This window comes from Rhinolophus ferrumequinum, chromosome 3, assembly GCF_004115265.2.
Source record: "Rhinolophus ferrumequinum isolate MPI-CBG mRhiFer1 chromosome 3, mRhiFer1_v1.p, whole genome shotgun sequence".
NCBI classification, from domain to species: Eukaryota; Metazoa; Chordata; class Mammalia; order Chiroptera; family Rhinolophidae; genus Rhinolophus; species Rhinolophus ferrumequinum.
Window position 1 is genome coordinate 20897129 of NC_046286.1, and position 20128 is coordinate 20917256.

At 42.3% G+C, this 20128-nt stretch overlaps 1 protein-coding gene across 2 annotated transcripts in view; it reads right to left on the reverse strand.

The window, feature by feature from the left end:
• ELOVL5 (ELOVL fatty acid elongase 5) overlaps window positions 1-20128 on the reverse strand; it is an 80088-nt gene that overhangs the window by 14634 nt on the left and 45326 nt on the right. For both annotated transcript variants that reach the window (XM_033097069.1, XM_033097078.1), the window contains exons 2-3: window positions 12003-12068; window positions 8583-8770 (exon numbers count right to left, since the gene is read on the reverse strand). In XM_033097069.1, the coding sequence (XP_032952960.1) occupies window positions 8583-8770; window positions 12003-12060 (246 nt within the window). In that variant the 5' untranslated portion in view covers window positions 12061-12068. The remainder of the gene's footprint in view (window positions 1-8582; window positions 8771-12002; window positions 12069-20128) is intronic.

Genomic DNA, 20128 nt, shown 5'->3' on the forward strand with positions numbered 1-20128 from the left:
TCTTTGTCTGTTTTTGAATCCTTAGTAAGAGCACACGGATACTCTATCCATGGAAGAATTCTGTGGAAAAGCAGACCTTCAGCTGCATCTTTATCTTCACCAGATGTTTGGTTAAAAAATTAACCATCAGCTATTCCACAATTAAAGTACCTATTCCCTCTAGGGTTTAGCTGGCCAATCTTGGCAGTGCCATGATGGAAGAGGGTCACGTCAAAGCACGTGGTTTTGAATTTCAGATCTCTCATGTTCAGAGCATAAGGACGCTCATTACGCTGTCACACCCATGACCTCCAAAAGTGTTTTTCCCCCCTTATGACGAGAACACCCTTGGGTTACAGCTGAATGGAATACTCTTAAGTCATAAGGACAGGCTCTGTACACTGGAGAACTCTTCAGAACAAAGCACAAAGAAACAGCTTGTCCTCAGCCCAACCTGGAACAGGTATGTCTGGCATTTCTCCCTGAATCCCAGGCCCTGCCCTCTTATGCTGGCAGTCCTTTTCTCTCACTGTTCAGGCCTCCTGAGAGGTGCTTCAGGTAGGTTGCTTCCATATATCCAGCAAGAAACACTCATTTTATATTCCATGGAGGTGTCGGTGGCTGGGAAGAGAAAAACCTCAAGCTAAGACATAGCATTCTGAGGCAGTACTGTCCAATGATTTGGAGCGCAGACTCGGATCCCAGGTCCACTCTGGAGCTATCGCTCTGCGCAATGGGGGCAGTAACAGTGCAACGAACATTAAATGAGTTAGCCCAGTACCTGGCCTACGGTAGGCACTGTGTAAGTCTTTGCTCTGATTTTAGCCAAACATTTACTATTTTCGCTTCCAAGGCCTGAAGGCCCACGACTAGGTCTGAAGTGGTATTGCTCCTACAGTGTACAGAAGCTTCCTACTGTGTACAGAAGCCCCAACCACAGCGTCCTTTGCATAATTTAAAGAGAGAGCTCCAGCCTACCTGCTGACTTGGGCTTTGCAGACAGAGCCTGCTTTAGTTGCGGATCTGTAGAGTGGTGCGCTCCCCGTTACACCAGCTGCAAGGCTGTGCTACCCAAAGGTTTGCAGGGTCAGTTTAGAGGAGTCAGGCCGGGCTTTGGACCAACTCCCACTGCCTCTCTACTGGAAGGCATTCCTTCCTTTTCCCCTGGGGGTGAGGAGTGAGGGGAAGGCTGTGCTTCCTCCTTCCCTCCATTTGCCCCCCTGAATGGCATTCTCTCAAGACAGTGCCAGAGAAGCTGAGGGGCAAGGGACAGAGCAGAGAGCGTCCACTCCCCGAGGTTTCTTTCTGAGCAAGGAACTTCAGTTGTAAGGGAACTAAGAGTGAGAAATACTTTAGCCAATGCTCAGGCTTTTCTTATAAGTATTAATCTCACCAGATGTTTCAGCTTCTCTGTACTTCTGTGAAATGGGGAAAAAACAGAACAGTAAATATCTTTTTCAAAGTATTTTGGTAAACAAAATAATTCTTTTTATAAAATTCAATCATCTATTGTCAGATCTTTTATAAAGTGTTTTTCCAAATCGTATTTTCCCACAATAATGTATCTATTTTAGGAAAGCCTGAAGGGAAAGAAAAACAACAAGATAGTTTAGAATAGAATGTTTCCAAAGCAACTGCTCTGTGGTTCTACTGAGGACCTTCAAAGCCAGAGCCCGGGGAGGAATCAATCGCCTGTCAGGTACCTGGGGAGATGCTTCAGCAGCATCCACGCCACAATTATACAGCGGTTAGAAAGCACAAGTGAAATACCCACCCCGTCAAGTGCTCAGTTTCTTTCATCTTTCCAATAAAGCAGCATCAGAAATCTTCACAAGATTCAAAGAAACAAACACTGACGTCTGGTTCCGGCAATGGAGCAAGTTGAACAAAAGCTGAACAACTCCCCCACTACTGACACACACACAGAAATGCTGTATGAAACACACCAAAAGAATTCCAACATCATTGACGCCTAACTAACTACAAGGTGAGGTTCCCCCCGGCCCCCCCAAAAAAGAATTATTTGGAAAAGAGGAAGTTAGCTTACCTTCAAGTCCTTTTAAAATCTTTTTTGTATTTGGGGAAGACACACTGACCTGAGGTGACGCCGGTGATACTAGTTTGGATGCTTACACAGGACGCCTGACAAACCGTTCTGTTTTTGTTTTTAAAAAGGTAAAGAAATTTAACATAGATTTAATATTTATTCCAAGAAGCATGACCTCACAGATGTAGCTGGAAGAAAACTTTTTAAAGACTATGTTAAAAAGCAATATAGTGATGATTAAGTTTGGACATCGCTGTCATATCTACATTATGAAGGGGTGAAAAAAGAAAGATGTTTCCATGTTATGGAATGAAAAAAAAAAAGAATGAGCCGTGAACTTTTGGAAATGAAAGCTACAGTCATTGAAACTGAAAATGAATGAAATGGATGAAACAGATTAGACACAAGTGAAAGTACGAGTGAATTAGAAGAATTCACCAATTTCACAGAAGAGAGAGGTGAAGATGCAAAAAAATGTGAAAGAGAGGATAGGTGGGATCCGAGAATGTCCAACACACGTCTAATAAAAGCTCTAGCAGGAGATAATGGACGGAGGAAGAGAGGCCTCAATCAAGGAGATGATGCCTGGTACTGCCCCCAATTTGTGAACCATAAATTCTCAGAATGCAGGCACACAAGTCCTGAATGATAAAAACGGATGACATCTAGGCACACCATAGTTTTAGTTTTAAACACTTTAAAAATACCTGGAAAGAAAAAGATTACCTACAAATGAATAAAAATGGACTGCATTTATTCCAGACTTCTCTGGAATAACTCTTTAAAGTGCTGAGGAAAAATAACTGTTAATCCAGAATTTTACGCCCTATGAAATACTCTCATAAAGACAAAAATGTCAGACAGAGACTTAGAGTTTACCCTTCTCAGAAATGAACTACTTCAGAAAAATAAAACTGAACCTCAAAGAATGGATTTCACAGATCAAAGCGAGCAAAATAAAAAAGAAACAAAAATCAGTAAGCATTGATTGTAATGATGATGATTGTTTAAGACCTGAGAAGAAGGTAGAATTAAACAATTGCCACCAAAAAACATGGAGGACGGGGCATCAGAGATGAAATCTTCTAAGGTCCTTATATTGTTCAGGAGCACAGAAACAGTAATTTACTTTAGACTTTATTAAGTCAAGAATGCATGTTAAAAACTTTTGGGTAACTACTAAAACCACAGAATTAGAACGAGTAACTTTTAAATAAAAATAAAAATATAAAAGTTCAACAGAAAGCAGGAAATTAAAAAAGGGCAAAGAAAACACACACATACGAGGTGTGATCAAAAGATACGGTGAATGTTTAAATAAAAAGAATTTATTACAATAAAAGACACATCGCCATTAATCCCTCTCAAAATGCTCCTCCTTGCTTCAAACACACTTATCCCATCGTTCTTGCCAGTTTCTGAAGCAGTTCTGGAAGTCCTCTTTCGTGAGTGTCTTTACTTTATCCTCCATCATGACAATACTCAGTGTCACACATTGCTTCTGGCAATTTCTGTCAAATAAAAACATTATGGCGTGTCCTCATCCACCTTATTCACCGGAGCTGGCACTGTGTGACTTCTGGCTCTTCCTCAAAGTCAAAATGACCATGAAAGGTAAACACTTTGAATCGATTCAGGACATTGAGGCAGCCACAACAGCACAATGAAGGACACTCAGGAAAGAAGACTTCCAGAACGGCTTCAGAAAGTGGAAAGAACAACGGGATAAGTGTGTTCAAAGCAAGGGCAAGTAATTTGAAGGGGATTAATGGCAATGTGTCTTTTACTGTAATAATTTTTATTTATTTAAACATTCACCATATAGTTTTTGATCACACCTCGTACACAAAACAGATAGAAATTATTCTAAAATAATTATTATTATGCTAAATGAAAATGGATTACATTCTCCACTAAAGGCAAGAAACTGTCAGACGCAGTCTTCAAACTCTTACATGTGTATGTGTATATCTGGTAAAAAAAAAAAAAAAAAGACAAAAACTCGATCACAGTTGCACAAGGAGATGTGTCCAAGAACACTCAACACAACTGTTAATTGGAAACCTACATGTTCACCCAAAGAAAAACGGATAAAATGGTGTAAGAAATTCTAACACTAAACTAACACACAAAAGTGAAACTTAATGATTAAAAAATCCTTAAGATTCAACATGGATTCATCTCAAAACATAATGTTAACTGGAAAAAACTATTTGAAAGAGAATGTAAACAGTATATCATTTAAGTAAATTAAAAAAATGGTCTCAGAATATACTATACATTGTTATGTATACATATATGTGTACTAAAAGCATAAAAACATCCAGAGAAGAAACATGTAAACTTTAGAAGTTACATCTGTGAAAGGGCTGTACTTTCTATGTATTTTGTAATGTTTTCCTTTTAAAGAAGAAATTAAAACGTCAATATTTGTTAAGTGCACAGATATCATTTATGTGATTTTATTTTCCATATTTTGAAGCAGTTCTGAAATTACAATTTAAAATAAAAATCGCAAAGGGAAAGAAAGAGCAAGTTTTGGATCTATGAAAATCCAGATCTATCTAGCCCATTAGCTGCCAATCATTTTTAACATTACATTTCAATGTTCTGAATGTTTGAGAGAGGGAATACTCTCATGCTAACCACACATCCAGTTCTAACTTCAAGGGAATAAACATACACAAATACTCAAAAAATAATCTTGTTTGCAATCTGTGATTTATCTCTGCTAAATAAAGTAAAACCGTGGTTCTGGCATTTGCTTTCTTTCTCTCCTAATGCTCAGGACACATTGGGAGGCCCATACTAACAATGGGGGAAAAAGAGGTGGAAAAAACAGTGTCATGACAACCATCCCCTAAGCCAGCGACCTGTGTCAGAAGGTGCTAGAGGGTATATCCACCAGAGCACTGTAATGGAAAGGAATGTAGCTCGCGCGTTGGGAATGAAGAGGTACCCTGCTGAAAAATCACTGCTTTGGAGCTCAGTCCTCTCAAGACTTCACAGAGGCACTGATCCTTGAGTAGAGTCCTCAAAAATGAGATGCAGGTGGTCAAACTGAGGCAGGCTTAGGTGAGAAAGGAAGAGACCAAAGAATGAAAGAGCCTGGTTCCGGGGTGGGATGGGGCAGGGTGGGGTGTCTGAGTAGAGCTGGTTGGGTATAATGGCCAGACAAGGAAGCTCAAAGTGTCCTGAGGAAAGAAGCGGGAAGTGCTCTCAGTTCGAAGCCACGTGGACTGTGTCGTACTGACCCATCTTCCCCGGCAGCTCCTGATGAGTCCCAGGATCAGTGCACAGAAGCGGGCTGATCAAGAGAGACGTTCCCTCTTGGGCTGGAACAAACCAAGCAATCAGATCCTCCCTGCTTAGAGTGGTAAGAGCCAGAGGCAAAAGGGAGAGAGCAGACACACCAAAATGCTTCCCCGTTGGGACAGAGCAGCTGGCTAAGTGGGAATTCCATGTTTGATAAGTTCTCACAAAGGAGTCAGCAGCGGCTGAGAGAGCTTGCTGGGTGGGCCAGGGGAAGCCGGAGTCCAGCCTGGGTATATAGAGCATCATGAAGAATTTCATGTGGGGTAGGTGGGGATTCCCAGTCTGGGGCTTGGGAACCAGGGGGAAGGCATGCGGATACTTAGAAAAAACAGAGGGGCATCTATTCAGAGGAAATATGCACTGAATATCTGGGGACAGGAAGGAACACAAGATTTTTATGTTTGCAATGAGGGCGGTTTTACAAAGGCAAATAATGCAAACTCAAGTTGTTTCCTTGTGTAACGTGACAATTTATTTCTGAGCCTTCACCATTGACTCTGATCTTACACAACACCTAACGGAACATGGAAAAGCTAAAAGGTTTGCCATAAAGTCCTATACTTTCAATCTAAAACATCCCACTGTTCAAATACACTTCTAATCAGGGATCTACGACCGTTTTCCTGGAAATAAACACTAAGTTCATGAGATACTGAGCAGTAATGCCACCTCTCTTCTTTTGGTTTTCTTCCTACCAAACGCATAATCTATGAACATGTCCATGTTCTTTCTACATTTTAAACTCAGTTACACAATTTTAAAATGTCGTTTATTGACTTTCTTTCTTCTAACAATTTTAACGTTTCAGTGACTCTCCCCCACCCCGACCTGCCCAGCTTTCCTGTTTATTGCCCCTTTTTCAAGATTTCCCTCTTTGTGTCCTTGAGTGATAATGTTATTTGTCTTAACCTAGAACTTGCCAAGGCAGCTGTGAATTGATGCCACAGGATTAAATAAACAAAAATATCAGTGAGTACATATTTGTTTTAAAGATTCTTTACAGACCCAAATAAGAGATAAGCAGGAAGGTAAATAAAGACTAACAATCATGACATGCCAATTGTGTGACCAAAGGCCTACGGCTCCAACTCTTGGGACATTTCTCTGAAATGAGGGGTCCAGTGGACCATCACCTCAGTTTGTTGTACAATTTCAAGACTGCCCTCCTGTGTTTCAGTATTCACTGGAATATACATGCTAAGTTAAAAAAAAAAAAAAAAGAAAGAGAGAAACCTGTAGCCAAAATGAAATTAAAAACTTGACAAATGATACGTTATAACGGTCTTACTGATGAGTTTATGTAAGTACAGAAAAAAAAGTCAGAAATCAAACGTAAATATCTTTACCTTGGATATTACCAGGGCTTATTTTCAACTCAGGTATAGCTAATCTGGGTAGAGTTCATAAACTTGATTTAAGTTAAGGAATTATTACCCCCTTATCTATTACTTCTCATGTACTCTACATTGTGAGTTGAAAATGTTATTTTCCTCCTCTGTATTATTTCTCAAATCTCTATATTCAGTGCTTAGGCACTGCTCAACACCTTCTATTGTTCTCACCAAGCTACTTATTATAATATTTCAGAATCCCCCAAATTCACTCCTATATGCATAGCAGCAATTTATACAGTTTTCTTCCCTCTTTACCAAGAAATTATCTGTTTAAAGATAATTAAGGTTAAATTATGAAGTTATAGCTAGCTCTACTTCTGGAACTTGAGAAACATAAGGCAGATGCTTACGTTCTATAAGCTTTGACAATCTTAAATACGTTTTCTCTAGAATATTGCTATGTGCAGTAATAAACTCTATAAAAGCTTCTTAAGGAAATGGCTCTATCACTTATCAATTATGGGAAACTAAACAGGTCAGTCTGCAAAACCTGACTGCTTGCTGCGGTTTGTCCCTTGAACACAGAGCTGTGCTGGGCCCAGGAGCCACTCCTGGGCACTGCTCCTGACTCCAGTCCTGCAATAGCCATCTTGGAGGCTAATTAAAACTGCCTTCGTTCTAGAATAGGACAGAAAAAAAGCAAATCAGGAGCTGTAAGCATTTCACAGAGTCTCAAGTATAAAAGCAATGGTAGTAGCATCTACCATTCTATTACAAAGCTTTTACTGTGGTTTATGAAACACACGTGAGACTTCCCATAGCTGCAATACCGCTGCAGCTCAAATGCAATGTTTTCCAGGAGCCTGTACACCCATATCTGCTCTCGCACACAGACACATCATCACAGCCTGAGGCTGATGGAGAATTCATTCTTTCCTCTAAACACCAATTTTAAGATTCGTATTGATCTCTCCCCTTATCTTCTTGACTACTCCTTGGAGAATTAAAACCACAATAAAAGGTTAAAAATCTACATAAGACTGCTTACAAGTGTTCCTTTTATGCATGGCTTGATTCTCTACTTTAGAGACGTAGCAGTAGTTTTGTGTTGTAAGTCTGAAAGGTGTGTAGTCCTTTCCCTAAAAATGTACACAAATTGTGCTTACCACTGGAGAGCTGCTTCCCACCCCCTTAGCTTTAAAGGTTGTATTACTATACTGTGCAAAATAGGAGGATATAGTAATGATGCTGATTCGTCTTTCATTTTTATTTAAGCTACAACATTTGCCTTTGAGGTCATCAGATATGGTTTTCAACATTCCAGTTATACAGAAAAAAGTAACTGGGCCTGAACTCACACAGACCATTCAAACCTGAAACACAGATCTCACTATCCACTCTTCTCAGCTTCTGAAAAATAACTTGTCAAATCTCAAAGCTATTTACAGTTATCAGAGCAGGAGAGGCAGGCTGACTTACCACAAACATACCAAACACAAGTACCACCCACTTCCTTCCTCCCCCACCCTCAAACAATAATCATTTATTAAACGCTTAATAAAATGCTCACAAATCTGTTTTTCACCTTTTGTTCATTTTCCACTCTGCATTTTGCTTGCACAAGAGTATTTCTGAAATATTTATTTAATTCTGAGTATAATGGGAAACATAAATAAAAGAATCAATAGCAAAGGCTTCTATTTTAAATATTCTAGAAGGCATATTTGCACACACAACTCTAGCATTTTGAGTGAGCAATCTAAAAACCTACTCAAAGGGCATCAATGTCCTTGCTCTTCCGGTTGTCTCCCCACCCCATGCAGCTGCCTTTCTTTGTTTAGGAACGCAATTCAGGACAGTGATAGTACAGGGAAGGGAGGGGAAGCCCGCGTTAACCTCTGACCTACCTCACAGAACATATAGAGAGACAGTAACGTGAGTCCAAGGTTATAGACAACTAAAATTCCTCGGCAAGAGAACGGCTGCCTGTTCTTCATGTATTTTGGTCCCAGCCATACAACCAGTAAGTACACGATGGAACAGATAAAAGTAGGTATATAATTGTCCAGAAGAAACCATCCTTTCACTCTGGTATCTGGCAAGTAATAAAAGAAAAATATTTAGTGATTAATAAGGCAGGTATAAAAATGACCACCACATTTTTCAAACATTAAAAAAAACACAAAAAATTTCTCTAACCACAATTTTATAATAGTCACCTAATACTCAAGGTCCTAAAACCAACAAAGCAACCAGAGGAGGAAGCATGAGTTTTCAACCTATATCATACGAGGGGAAGCTCCTTGTTTCATGCTGTGAACAACAATTGTGTATATTACTCATGGCTTTTACTAAGTAAAATGATTTTTAAAAATCCTTTCCAACGAATCTTTTTGAAAAAAAAAAGAAAACCAGGAGAAAGCTAAATTTTCCATTAACTGGATTTATTAACCAGATTTATTCAATTCTGCCTGGGATAACAAAAGCCTAGAAGTGGCCGTCTTTGAACTCTGTAGTCCTCCCAGCATGTGCAGACGCCCTTAGCCAGCTTAAGGAGAGTCACCGATCACACAGGCAAGCATCTGCTATGGGGGCAACGGTCTACAGCACAGGGGACCTCTTCTCATTTAAGGGAGGGTGAAGCAGCAATGGTTACGACTACTGAAGGCATTATGGAACCAGGTGAGGAGCAGAAGCTTGAGAGAAGCTACACTGAGGTGAGGGAGCTACTGGTGTAAGAAAGATCTGCCCCACTCCCTCCCATCCCTTTCCAAGGCAGGAATGAGGAGGAAAAGGAACAGCAGCTCCAAGTAGCTGCCAGCAGCTATCTGACAGCCTTCTCCTTAGACGGGAGTATAAACGCCTTGGTAGTCAGATCCCCTAGATGTTATCTGTCCCCTGCAAGATTCGACTTCCTCCTCTGGCCGACTCCCAGGAAGCCACCTCTGCATCCTCTTATGAATGCAGAAACCTGTGGCTCCTCAATCTTGTCTGCCCTCCAAGGCTTCCTACTCTGGAGCACAGAGACACATGCAGGTTGCATCTCCTGCATCTTCGGAGAAGCAGCAGCTAGTGGGGACAGGCTTTGCCCCCTCCTCGGCCTCCGGGCTGGACCATCTTGCTACTCTCTCCAGTGCTTTTTCCCTTGACCTTGGAGGACAAGCACAGGTTAAGTAAAGCATATTTCTACCTGGGGAAGCTACTGCCAGTCTCCTTTCTTGCAGACACCCTAAATCCTCCCCGTTTTCTTCTTGTGGCTTTCTTCCCTTGGCTTCAGGGGGAAACGACTCCCACCCTCTTGCACTAGTTGTGCTAGGCTGGCAGAGAGTGTTATTGTCAGTTCTGCTGAACTGGTGGTTGGTTTTTAGAAGTCCTTTAGGGAAGCAGCTGGCCCCGGTGACCCTGACAAGGGGTTTCTTAACATCTTTTGTCCTCAGCTCTGGGCCTTAGCTCTCAATTCTGAGAAAACAGGTTTCCACTTAGCAACTAATATCAGATGTTAGTTTGTGCGTACATTATATATCACAAACACAATAAATGCACACCCAAAAAAATCTCCCATTTCCTTTTATGTAAAGCTCTGTTTGCTTTTTACATTTTATAACCGATCTTCATCTTTCCATATCAGCAAATACCCAACCTCCTTCCACAATGCCAAGTACTTCCTGGGCAGATGGCCCCATCTCTGCCCCAGGAGGGGCAATCTTGAGGGATCTAGGCAATCATGGTCATCCTAACCCACTCTCTGTGACTGCTTCAGACATGGGCACGTGAAACAAGTGTGCCCACTGAGCTTTGAGGAGATGCCAACTAGTGAAGGTCTCTGGGGAATATCCTTGTTCTTAAACCCATGTAAATGAGCAGATTTCTTCCTCCTCCTCTTGACGGTTCTGCCTGGAGTTGCTGCAGCCATCCTGCAACCATGAAAGAGCAGACCTATTCTGAGGACAGAGCTGCTGATATACTGAGGATGCAAAGTAGAAAATGACAAGAACCAGGCTCCTTGGTTAACAACAGAGTCCCTGAAATAACTCAGGAGTTGCCCGATCTTGTAATGCAAGCTAACAGTTTTTACCGTGTTTCCCTGAAAATAAGACTGGGTCTTATATTAAGATTTGCTCCAAAAGATGCATTAGGGCTTATGGTCAGGGGATGTCCTCCTGAAAAATCAGGCTAGGGCTTCTTTTCCGGTTAGGTCTTATTTTCGGGGAAACACAGTACTATTGTTTCAGCCATTTAAAATTGAATTTTGGGGTCCTGGAAAGCCGAAGTGGGGCATCGTCCCCACACACAGATGGAACTAACTTATTCTTTCCCATTGGCTGTACACGAATTTATTCAACCTGTGTCCCCTACGGATGGGCATCCAGGTTAGTTCCAGTTCTGACAAGCAAGGCTGTAAGGAGCCTCCTTATACACATCTTTGCACAACTGATCAAGGGTAGCTGTAGATTAAATTCTTAGGATTCAATTAGCTGAATCGAAGGGCACGTGCATTTCAGTTTCGGTAGAAGACGAAATTACCCTCCAGAGCGGTTACACCGTGTTAGACTCTCTCCCCACACTTGCAGTATTATCGCAGATGGCATCACACGTAGGACTTCATCTTTGCCAGGTGAACAGATAAAGAGCCTTTTGTTGTGTGCTTTTGTATTTTAAAAACCGTGAGTGAAACGGAGCATCTTTTAAAAGATCTGTTTAAAAGCCTCTTGTAATTTTTCTGTGAATCCTTCTGTGAACCTACAAAGTTCCTTCTTTACGGATAAGACATCACAGATGACATTAAAAGAAGGCAGCATGAAGCTGATTTACTTCCTAAAAGATAATAAAAGATTAAGAGGAGTATAAAAAGTGAATTCAGGTGTACCTATTTACTTGTTGACATGACACAACATGAAAGGACACTGAACAGCCCTAAAATGATAAAAAAGGAAAAGAGTTTTAACCTCCTATTGCAGTAATACATTTTGGAAGCCAGTTTCAGCTGGAGACTCACAAGAATTAAGGAAAACATACTGGTGATAATGGTGAAATCGGTGGCCTTCTCAGGCTACAAGCTTTACAGCATGATTTGACCTCCAGCTAAAGTAAGCAGAGGATCACAGCTGTGTCTCTGTTGCAAAAGCCAGGGGACATGGCAACATTTCAATAACCATCAAAGGACTTGTCCAAGCCCCTTGTTATCCAGGACAAAGCATTAGTCTTATCACAGAAAATGCTCATGTTTTCTAGAATCTCATCATGCAATATTTACAAGTGGTTACAGTCGCGGAGGGAGAGGGGGAGAGGGAAGGGAAGGCAGGAAGCAAAACCAAAAACCACCTTACCTCGGGGGCCTAGCAATGCCTTGAAATAGGTACTAAGTGATGCATCAAAATTTTCCATTTTAAAACCTATTAAGAAAAAAAAGACATTGATTAATCTCTATTCAAAATGCTTTTTACACAGTATTTTTTCGTAAAAGAACTAGAACCAATTCTTTTCAAAGAATATGCTATGGATAAGGTTAAATTCCTCATGTTAAAACAAAAATGTTTTTGAACTCACACAAGTAACGTATGTGCCAGTTCTAATTTGAAAATCAAAAAGACACAATCCCGTGAATTCACTTTATAAATGAAGTGCCAGTCTGAACTTCTTTTCTCAGTTCCATAAAGCTGAAATCTCAGGGGGGAGAAGAGTGGAACTGGATTGAAAGGTGGCAGACAAGAGGCGATCCCATCTGGGCAAGAACCAAAGCCTGAACTAAGACAACAAAGAAAGGCAGGGAGAGCTGTATCAGAGGAAGGAACGCCACCTTGAAAAAACGGTTTCTTCTGCTTGTTACTTTTATTATTATTTTTAAATACTTCACACCCACAGTAAAAAAAGCAAGTATTAAAAATGAAAAGAGGCGGTAAAAAAATCTCATCACTTCCTTCCAACCACCATCCCTAAAGCCCCACCATCAGAAGGAAACTAATGGCAACATGCATTGGGTGTACTTTTCAGAGGTCATGCCAAATGGGTGTTATAACAATTGTTGACTGTAGACGTAGATCGTCCATTAGTAGATGATGATGTCAACTTGGCTTATTAAAAATAATAATAATCTAGATCATAATAATCAGAGTGAGAATAAATATTGTTTCATTAATCTTCAATGTTATTGTGTCACGTTTGTAAGTATGATGTACTCAGCTGTGATGAAAAATATATTCTTACTGGGGGGGGTGGTCACAGTAAAAATAAAATCTTAGAAAAACACTGTTATACTGAGAAGTGAGCCCTCCCTCCATGTTGTTGTCAATCGGTTCTTGGAACTATGGCAAACCCACTTATAAAGGAAACCAAGTTTACCACGGGCTCATTGATATAAACAAGAGTTAAGTTCCTTCAGCATCTTATCAACGTTGTAACAAAAAGACATTATTCGAGGACATGCTGTATATTACTTGTTTTCAGGTAATAAGATATCTTGGGGACAGTATCATATCAATAGTTATAGATCTACTTCCATCTTCTAAGATTTTATAAATCCCTACGTTTCCCCCCTATTTAAGGCTTACATTTACAAGGTAGCGAGGCATCTTTTCATCTGGGTATTGACCAGATTTTCTATACTAACATTAGGAGGCATATTTTTTCAACTTTCCTGGTCAATACTCTTACAGCAATAATCACACATATTTTACCTTCCAAGAGCAAAGGCAAAAATCAGTTTTATTAACTAAGCTGTTAATCTTTTTTTTATTTTCAACAAAATTTTTTTACAAGTTTCAGGTGTACAAAACAGACTTATTAGACAGATATTTACATGCCTCACAAAGTCATAACAAGCTGTTAATCATTTGATGCTACTTCTCTTCCTTGGCTCGCCACACGGACACGTATGTCTTGTTTGGGTAATTTCACGGATAAACTGCTTTATCTGTGAAATTACCTAATGGGCTGTGATAGCTAGAACTGAGTCAATCCAGCACAGCCGAGCTGTGACACAGAGAGAGCTGGAGCCACCAATGACCCTGGAAGTGGCAGCTACCAGGGTTCTGTCCAGCCCTGGAGGGGACGCGGGGAGGGGACTCACTCCCTCAACCCATGGCTGGAAAGCAAGAAGCCACCGGTTGCCACACATCCAAGTGCCACCAGTTAGGTATGTCACCTTTGTCCCTCAAGTTACACAACCATGCCACTAGGTCACTTCTGAAATTCAAAGATGAAACAGCTTTTTAACAGAGTTTTCCTAAGACCATTTTTGTCCTGAGCCATTGTCCTAACCTCAGACTGAAACTCTTCAGGAGACAGAAATTCTAGAAAATCCTGAGGAGAGTTGGCTCAGCTTTCCATTTCCTCCACAGAATTCTTCTTCAAAAGGATTCCATCCTTAAATAAGAAATGTATCTATTAAAGGCAATTAGAAGTCCTACAGCTAAAAAATAGTTTAACCGTATCCAGTTTTTCATCATCTATTGAAAATCGTCTAGAAAATGCAAGTAGTAGAAGACAACCATCTTGTTTTTATGAAATCCAAATCACTCTAACACAACAGAACCTCATCTGCGATGGGTGGTAGGCCATATATACAGAGGGCACAGGGTCTCAAGCGGCCTGGTCAACAGCAAATGCAGACACGGCTCAAGGAGAAACACGGTCATCAATGCCAAGACTACTGGAAGAATTACTGACAGACAAGCTGTCCACTCAGGCCACATTTACCTTCTTCCAAGACATTTTAACCCTGGACCCTTCTACTGCTTGATGGGCATATAGCTTCCTAATGCGTCTAATAATCAAGCAGGAGGCACAAAGGAGCCGAGCGCAGGTATGGAGGCATAACAGGCTGGCAGGTGATTAAGTCGCTCAACGCTGGGCTCTTTATTAGAAAATCTGGGTTTGAAACCTATTTTTTTCCACTTACTAGCAATGTGACTTTGGACAAGTTATTTAACCTTCTATCTGCAAAATGGGGGAAATGGTAATTGCCTCTAAGGTTAAGAAGGTCACATGACTTCATACACATTAAAGTCCTTAGGGCAGTGCCTGGCGTGAAATAAGCCCTCAGTAAATGTTTCCTAGTGTGCATTTGCCACAGGTTCAACCCCATAGTGAATGCTGCCAACCATGTGTGGCCACAGGGGCACAGCTGGCATTCTGTCCCTGGACCCATCTACTAAATGCCATCAGTGAGCTCAGTCGTGGTGACAACCCACCATGTCCCCTTCAAGGCCTAAAGCCCCCAGGGGGATAGCAACAAAGGTGGGGGATAGCACCTCAGGGGAGAGGGTCAGTATTGTCAGTAGGAGACATTATCCAAACATGAAAGACAAGACTAAAAACGAAACACTCATTAAATACACCAACAGCCAACAGCTACTGTGTACAAAAGATTGCTGAACTGGAAGAAACACAAAGGAGCCAACCTAGAGACCTAGAACAAACTAGACCTTCCCAATGGGGAAAGAAGTCAGATGCTGTAAATCAAACACAAAATTCAGTTTGCAAACAAGCAGATGTCAGAATGATGCATGCTAAAACCAGCTGTATATATACATGCTTAATACCAAGCTATAAAAACAATATTCAAATGACAGTATTCGGGGATCCAACGTCAGGAATGACCCTGACAAAAGCAGTACGGGAATCATTATCATTTTTTAATAAGAGGTCTTTCAGAGAACAGTAACCAGTTGGGGTTTCCATGTAAGACAGATATAGGAAAGCTGGGAACAAGAGGAAAGAAATGTTGAAGAACGACAGGATGAAGTTGGGGGAGCGGCAAGAACATTAGTGGACTTAGGAAAAAAACCAGGCCGAGGAATTGGTACAAATGACCTATTATTACAAGGACAATCAATCCCTAGGACAAAGTTGAACTTGAGAATCTAGGCTAACATCTTGCAACAGAAAAGCAGCTTGATTAAACACCCGGTAAAAATTCAGTCCAAGTGTCCTGAACAGCAGACGACCAAAGGGTGTGGAATTTAGTGTTTGGAGATACTGAAGAATTCTGTTACAAGCCATCTGTCCTGAATCATCTGAGTCTAAACCCAGCTTGAGTAGAGGCCCAAGGGAAGCTGGCAGGCACAGGGGCCCTCTTTCCTCTTTCTAACATAGAACATTTTCTCTAGAAAAGCACACGCACACGCAAGAGGTAATTTTGTCAGTAACGGCACACCTGCTCTTAGACTGTATTTCTTCTCAGCTGGAGAATTCTTCTCTTAGGTTTGCAGAACTTTTCATGATCAAACTCAAGAACGTATGAAATAGGCAGCAAAACATTCTCGAAAAAGACATACGTAGAAAACCACCACCATAATTTTCAAAACAGTTGCTCATTATTCCTGAGATGTCTGCATTGAAAGGGAGGAAGGACGGGCAGAGGCGGCCCGTGGGACATAGTCCCCTGATCGGTCCTCATCCGTGAGTCCCAGTCCTGATGCTGCATTGGACTCGGCCGTGCTAAAAGTTGCCCCCAAACTCTCGTCCTACACACTCACAACATGGACTGTAACCTTCTTATCCAGGGTTGTTTACACAGGTCTTTACACAGGTCACCAAGGTCTTATCCTGGTCTTTACACAGGTCACCAAGAGACAGCTGCGCCGAAGGTTGACTTTCATCATTTACTCCCCACAATGACATGTTGCTGTCTAGTCGGCCACATAGCTAGCATCCCTGGCTACCGTGCATTCATTTTTTCATTCCTACCACAGGCTTATCAAGGGCCTACTATGTGCCAGGCATGGAGGCACTATGGCCCTGAGGGAACAGAAATTCCAGGCTGGGGTAGAAACACACACATAGAAAATATGTTACAGAAAGTAATTGTTAGCAAGAACAAATAAAGCAGGGTAAACGGGGTGGGATCGCAGAGCGAGCGGAATTTACTTTGGAGAATGTAGTTAGAGAAGGTCCCCCTGAGTAGGTGTCATTGGAGCAGAGACCTGAATGGACAGAGCAGGCCACCTGTCTATCATGAGAAAGGGCATTTCAGGTAGAGGGACAGGTGGGTGCCATGGCCCCGAGGTCAGCACTACGTGGCATGTCAAGGACCGCAGGCCAGGCCAGGGTAGGGCGAGGCAGCAACTTGGGAGGCCTGCCCTCCTCCACTCCCCGCCTGGCGCCCAGACCTCGCTCAGCGGTCATCCATAGACATCCCTCACAGGGCACAACCTGTAGAGAGCATGTGGCCAACAGGCGGGGGACAGAAGAAGGTGCCAATCCTTAACTGCTCTCACTGCCACCATCCCTCCATCTGCCTGGCTGCATCCCACCTGCCAGCACTGTGCCCTTTTCCTTCTCATCCCCCTTGCTGAGCTTAGCTACTGGGCCACAGGAGCAGCACAAAAGGTCTCAGCAAATGAATTCTTCACTGCCAGGCTGGGCTGGCCCGCCCCACGGAGTGAACTGGGTACTTGCCCAGCAGCCTGTGGGCCGAGCTATATACGCTTTTGTACTTTTCTAAAGGAATGGGGGAGGCACAGAGCCCTGCAAAACCCTTGCCACTTTGCCTATTGATCTGGAATCATGGCAACAGCGTGACCCACTTTGTACAAGATGCCCAACGGCACTGCCAGGGCTGCAGCCTGCCTGCCTGCCACCGTTGCCCACCTTCTACGCTGCACGTGGACCAGTGACATCACTGCTCCATAACCGGAGTCACTCTATGGGCAGCTTGGGCGAGCTGGGCCAAGTGGGAACACAGCTGCTTTGTACAATTGTACTAGCAGGGACCAAGCCCAGGCGCTGGGCCCGTGGAAGAGGAGCTTTGGTCCTAAATGCCGCAAAAGAATAAGTCATTCTTTGATCTGGCTGGTTCCCCACATGCAGACAGGAACAGGGAGTGGTCAGCACCTCCGGGAACCAGATCACGCTGACATCAAGCCACGCGTGGCTTCCCATCCTCTTTAACCAGGAGTCTGTGACACCCACTCAACGTACGGGGCTTCCCAGCATTACAGGTCCTGACAGGAGCACAAGGATCCTTTAAAAAAACAAATTCCACCTACGACCAGTATCCAAAAGCTATTCACTCACTAATTAATTCAAGGGCCACACGCAGAAAATGAGGACTGTGAAAATGGGATAAGGGTAGAAAACAGAAGCAGGTAAAAAATTAGAATCGATTTTAAAGAATTCCTCTTTTATGCCTCTTTTCCCAAAGACTCTATCATAGTTGAAAGCCACGCCCCACTATCAAATTCAGCAGCGTTTCTGGTAACCGTGCAGACTGTTATTGTAATGGAGCCGCACTGTAAATATCTCACGGAGAAATTAGTTGGGGCTGGTCATTCTCTATCACTTAAAAGAGGATGTGGCAGAGTTCAGCACCCTGTTACCTAAAGTACGGTTGTGTAAATACCAGGAACTGGCCCCGAGACACAGAACTAAGTGTTTCAGGACTGAGGTGAGCCTCAGGCTTGCATTCAGGACAAACATTGGAACTACCACAGCACAAGATAGAGAAGCCTGGAAATACTGACGCAAGCAGAACACAAAAGGGCAAAATCCGAATCCCCAAAGAGAGCAGTGCTCATGTGGAAAATCCATCTGTCTATGCGTTAGCTCTCTGCAGGAGCAGTGAGCCCAGGTGAATCATCTGCGCGAGGTTAAAGAAGCATTAGTGTTCACTTTGATCTAATATCAGACGGAGTTTGCTGGAGGCTTGTCTGAAAAAAGACACAGTAAGCTTTTCAGCAAACCAGTCTTGCACCCCCTTCTATCGGGCTCCCAAAGAGGGACAACAATGTGAGAGAACTGGGGAATGGGTGGGGGGTGACAATGCAAGAAGGTTGCTGGGGTTAACGAAGGCTGGCATAGGAAGTAAGCTCCTTCCCTAACAGTGCTCAAATGCCAGTTCTCTGCCTCCATAAAAATGCAAATGCTAATAATCACTTCGGCCATTTACACCTGGAGCAAGAGAAAGCCGGACAGCTACTCTGGGATCTTAAGGCAAATCTGTTTTAAAAGACACCAAGATTAAAACAAAAAAAATTATAGTAAAGAAGTTAATTTCCTAAACTCACAACTAGGCTATTTGCTGAGTCCAAAGCTTAGCAGGCAAGATCATTAAGGTCACACCTTGGTTCTTGCTGCTCAGGTGACGGCAGCAGGAAGCATCAAGCTTGCTTGGAAAGCCCCCTTTCCTGTGGAATCAGTCAAGTCCCACCCGCTCTTGGTTTAAAACCGTTTTTATTGCAGACGTTTACCTACTGTTCAGCAGAACTTCCTCATCGCATCCTGTTTTATTTATTTTTTGAACTGTTATGGTTCATCTAAAAATAAGTCAACTGAGCTGGCCTTACAAGCAACAGGGGTCAGGATGCAATTTCCCTCCGTTTTCTTTGCTCTCTGACCCATTCATCCCTTTTAACAGTCAACTTGTGTTAAGCAGGCGTGGGAACATCCTTCAGATTGGCTGCCAATAGCACGAAAAATTAAATGCCACTTTGACTTGGCAGTCACAACACTGCTTTTTGAATTTAAAAAGGTTCTTCTAGTTGGAGAACATCAGCTCAGGAACGAGAGGAGGAAAATAACCAACCACACCTTGCTCAGAAACGTTAAATACAAAACATTGTCATACAGACCATGAAGGGAAAGAACATTTAAGTACGAACACGCTTTCAGATATGAAAGTACACTGATAACGGGATCCCTTTAGAATGCTAGCATTTAAATAAATAACTCCGGATTAAATCTTGGCTGGAGAGAAATTTCTGTGTCACATCAACACTGCTACCATTATTATGACAATCCAGGAATCTATTTATGCTTATTTTTTTTCCTCCACAGAACCCCCATAGTTGCTAACTCCCATTCTAAGGGCATAACAAACTCTTGTTAATACTCTGATAAGAGTCACCTTATCATATATTGTATAAGTAGGAAAAAAACCACAGCCTTATTTGGGGCCTTAGATAAGTAACTGCAAAAGTAGGGCACTGAAACGCACTCCCAGCTCCTGCTCAGGGCTGCCTATGTTTAAAGGAGGCTGAATAACCTCATTCTGGCGCAATGGACATTTGTGGGGGGAAATTTTAAATGTTACAACACAGGTTTCCCGTGTAGAAAAATCAGGTTAGACAGGTTAAAAGAGAAGCTCCCACCTCCTGTTCCTTGGTTGCCACCAGTTACTTAAAAAGCATTATTTTAACCATTTCTAGAGAAGGACATTCTTCTAAAGCAGTGAAGCTTTGCTCATCAAGGAATTATCTCTTGTCCTTCGTCCCTTTCTCCCAGGCCCAGGTCAGATGTTAAAAAGGCTCCCCCGTGTAGCTTCACTGTCTGGACAACCCATTTAGCACACAGCAACTTCGTCTTCTGTATGAGTTGGACACTTAGGATTTCAAGGTCTTATGGGAACACGCTCTGCACCTCCTGGGGTAAAGCCCCAACCGTTCAAGAGCAAGTACTCCCGTTTGTTCTATGTGTACAATGATTATCTGTTGGTGGTCCTATAAATGGGGCAATA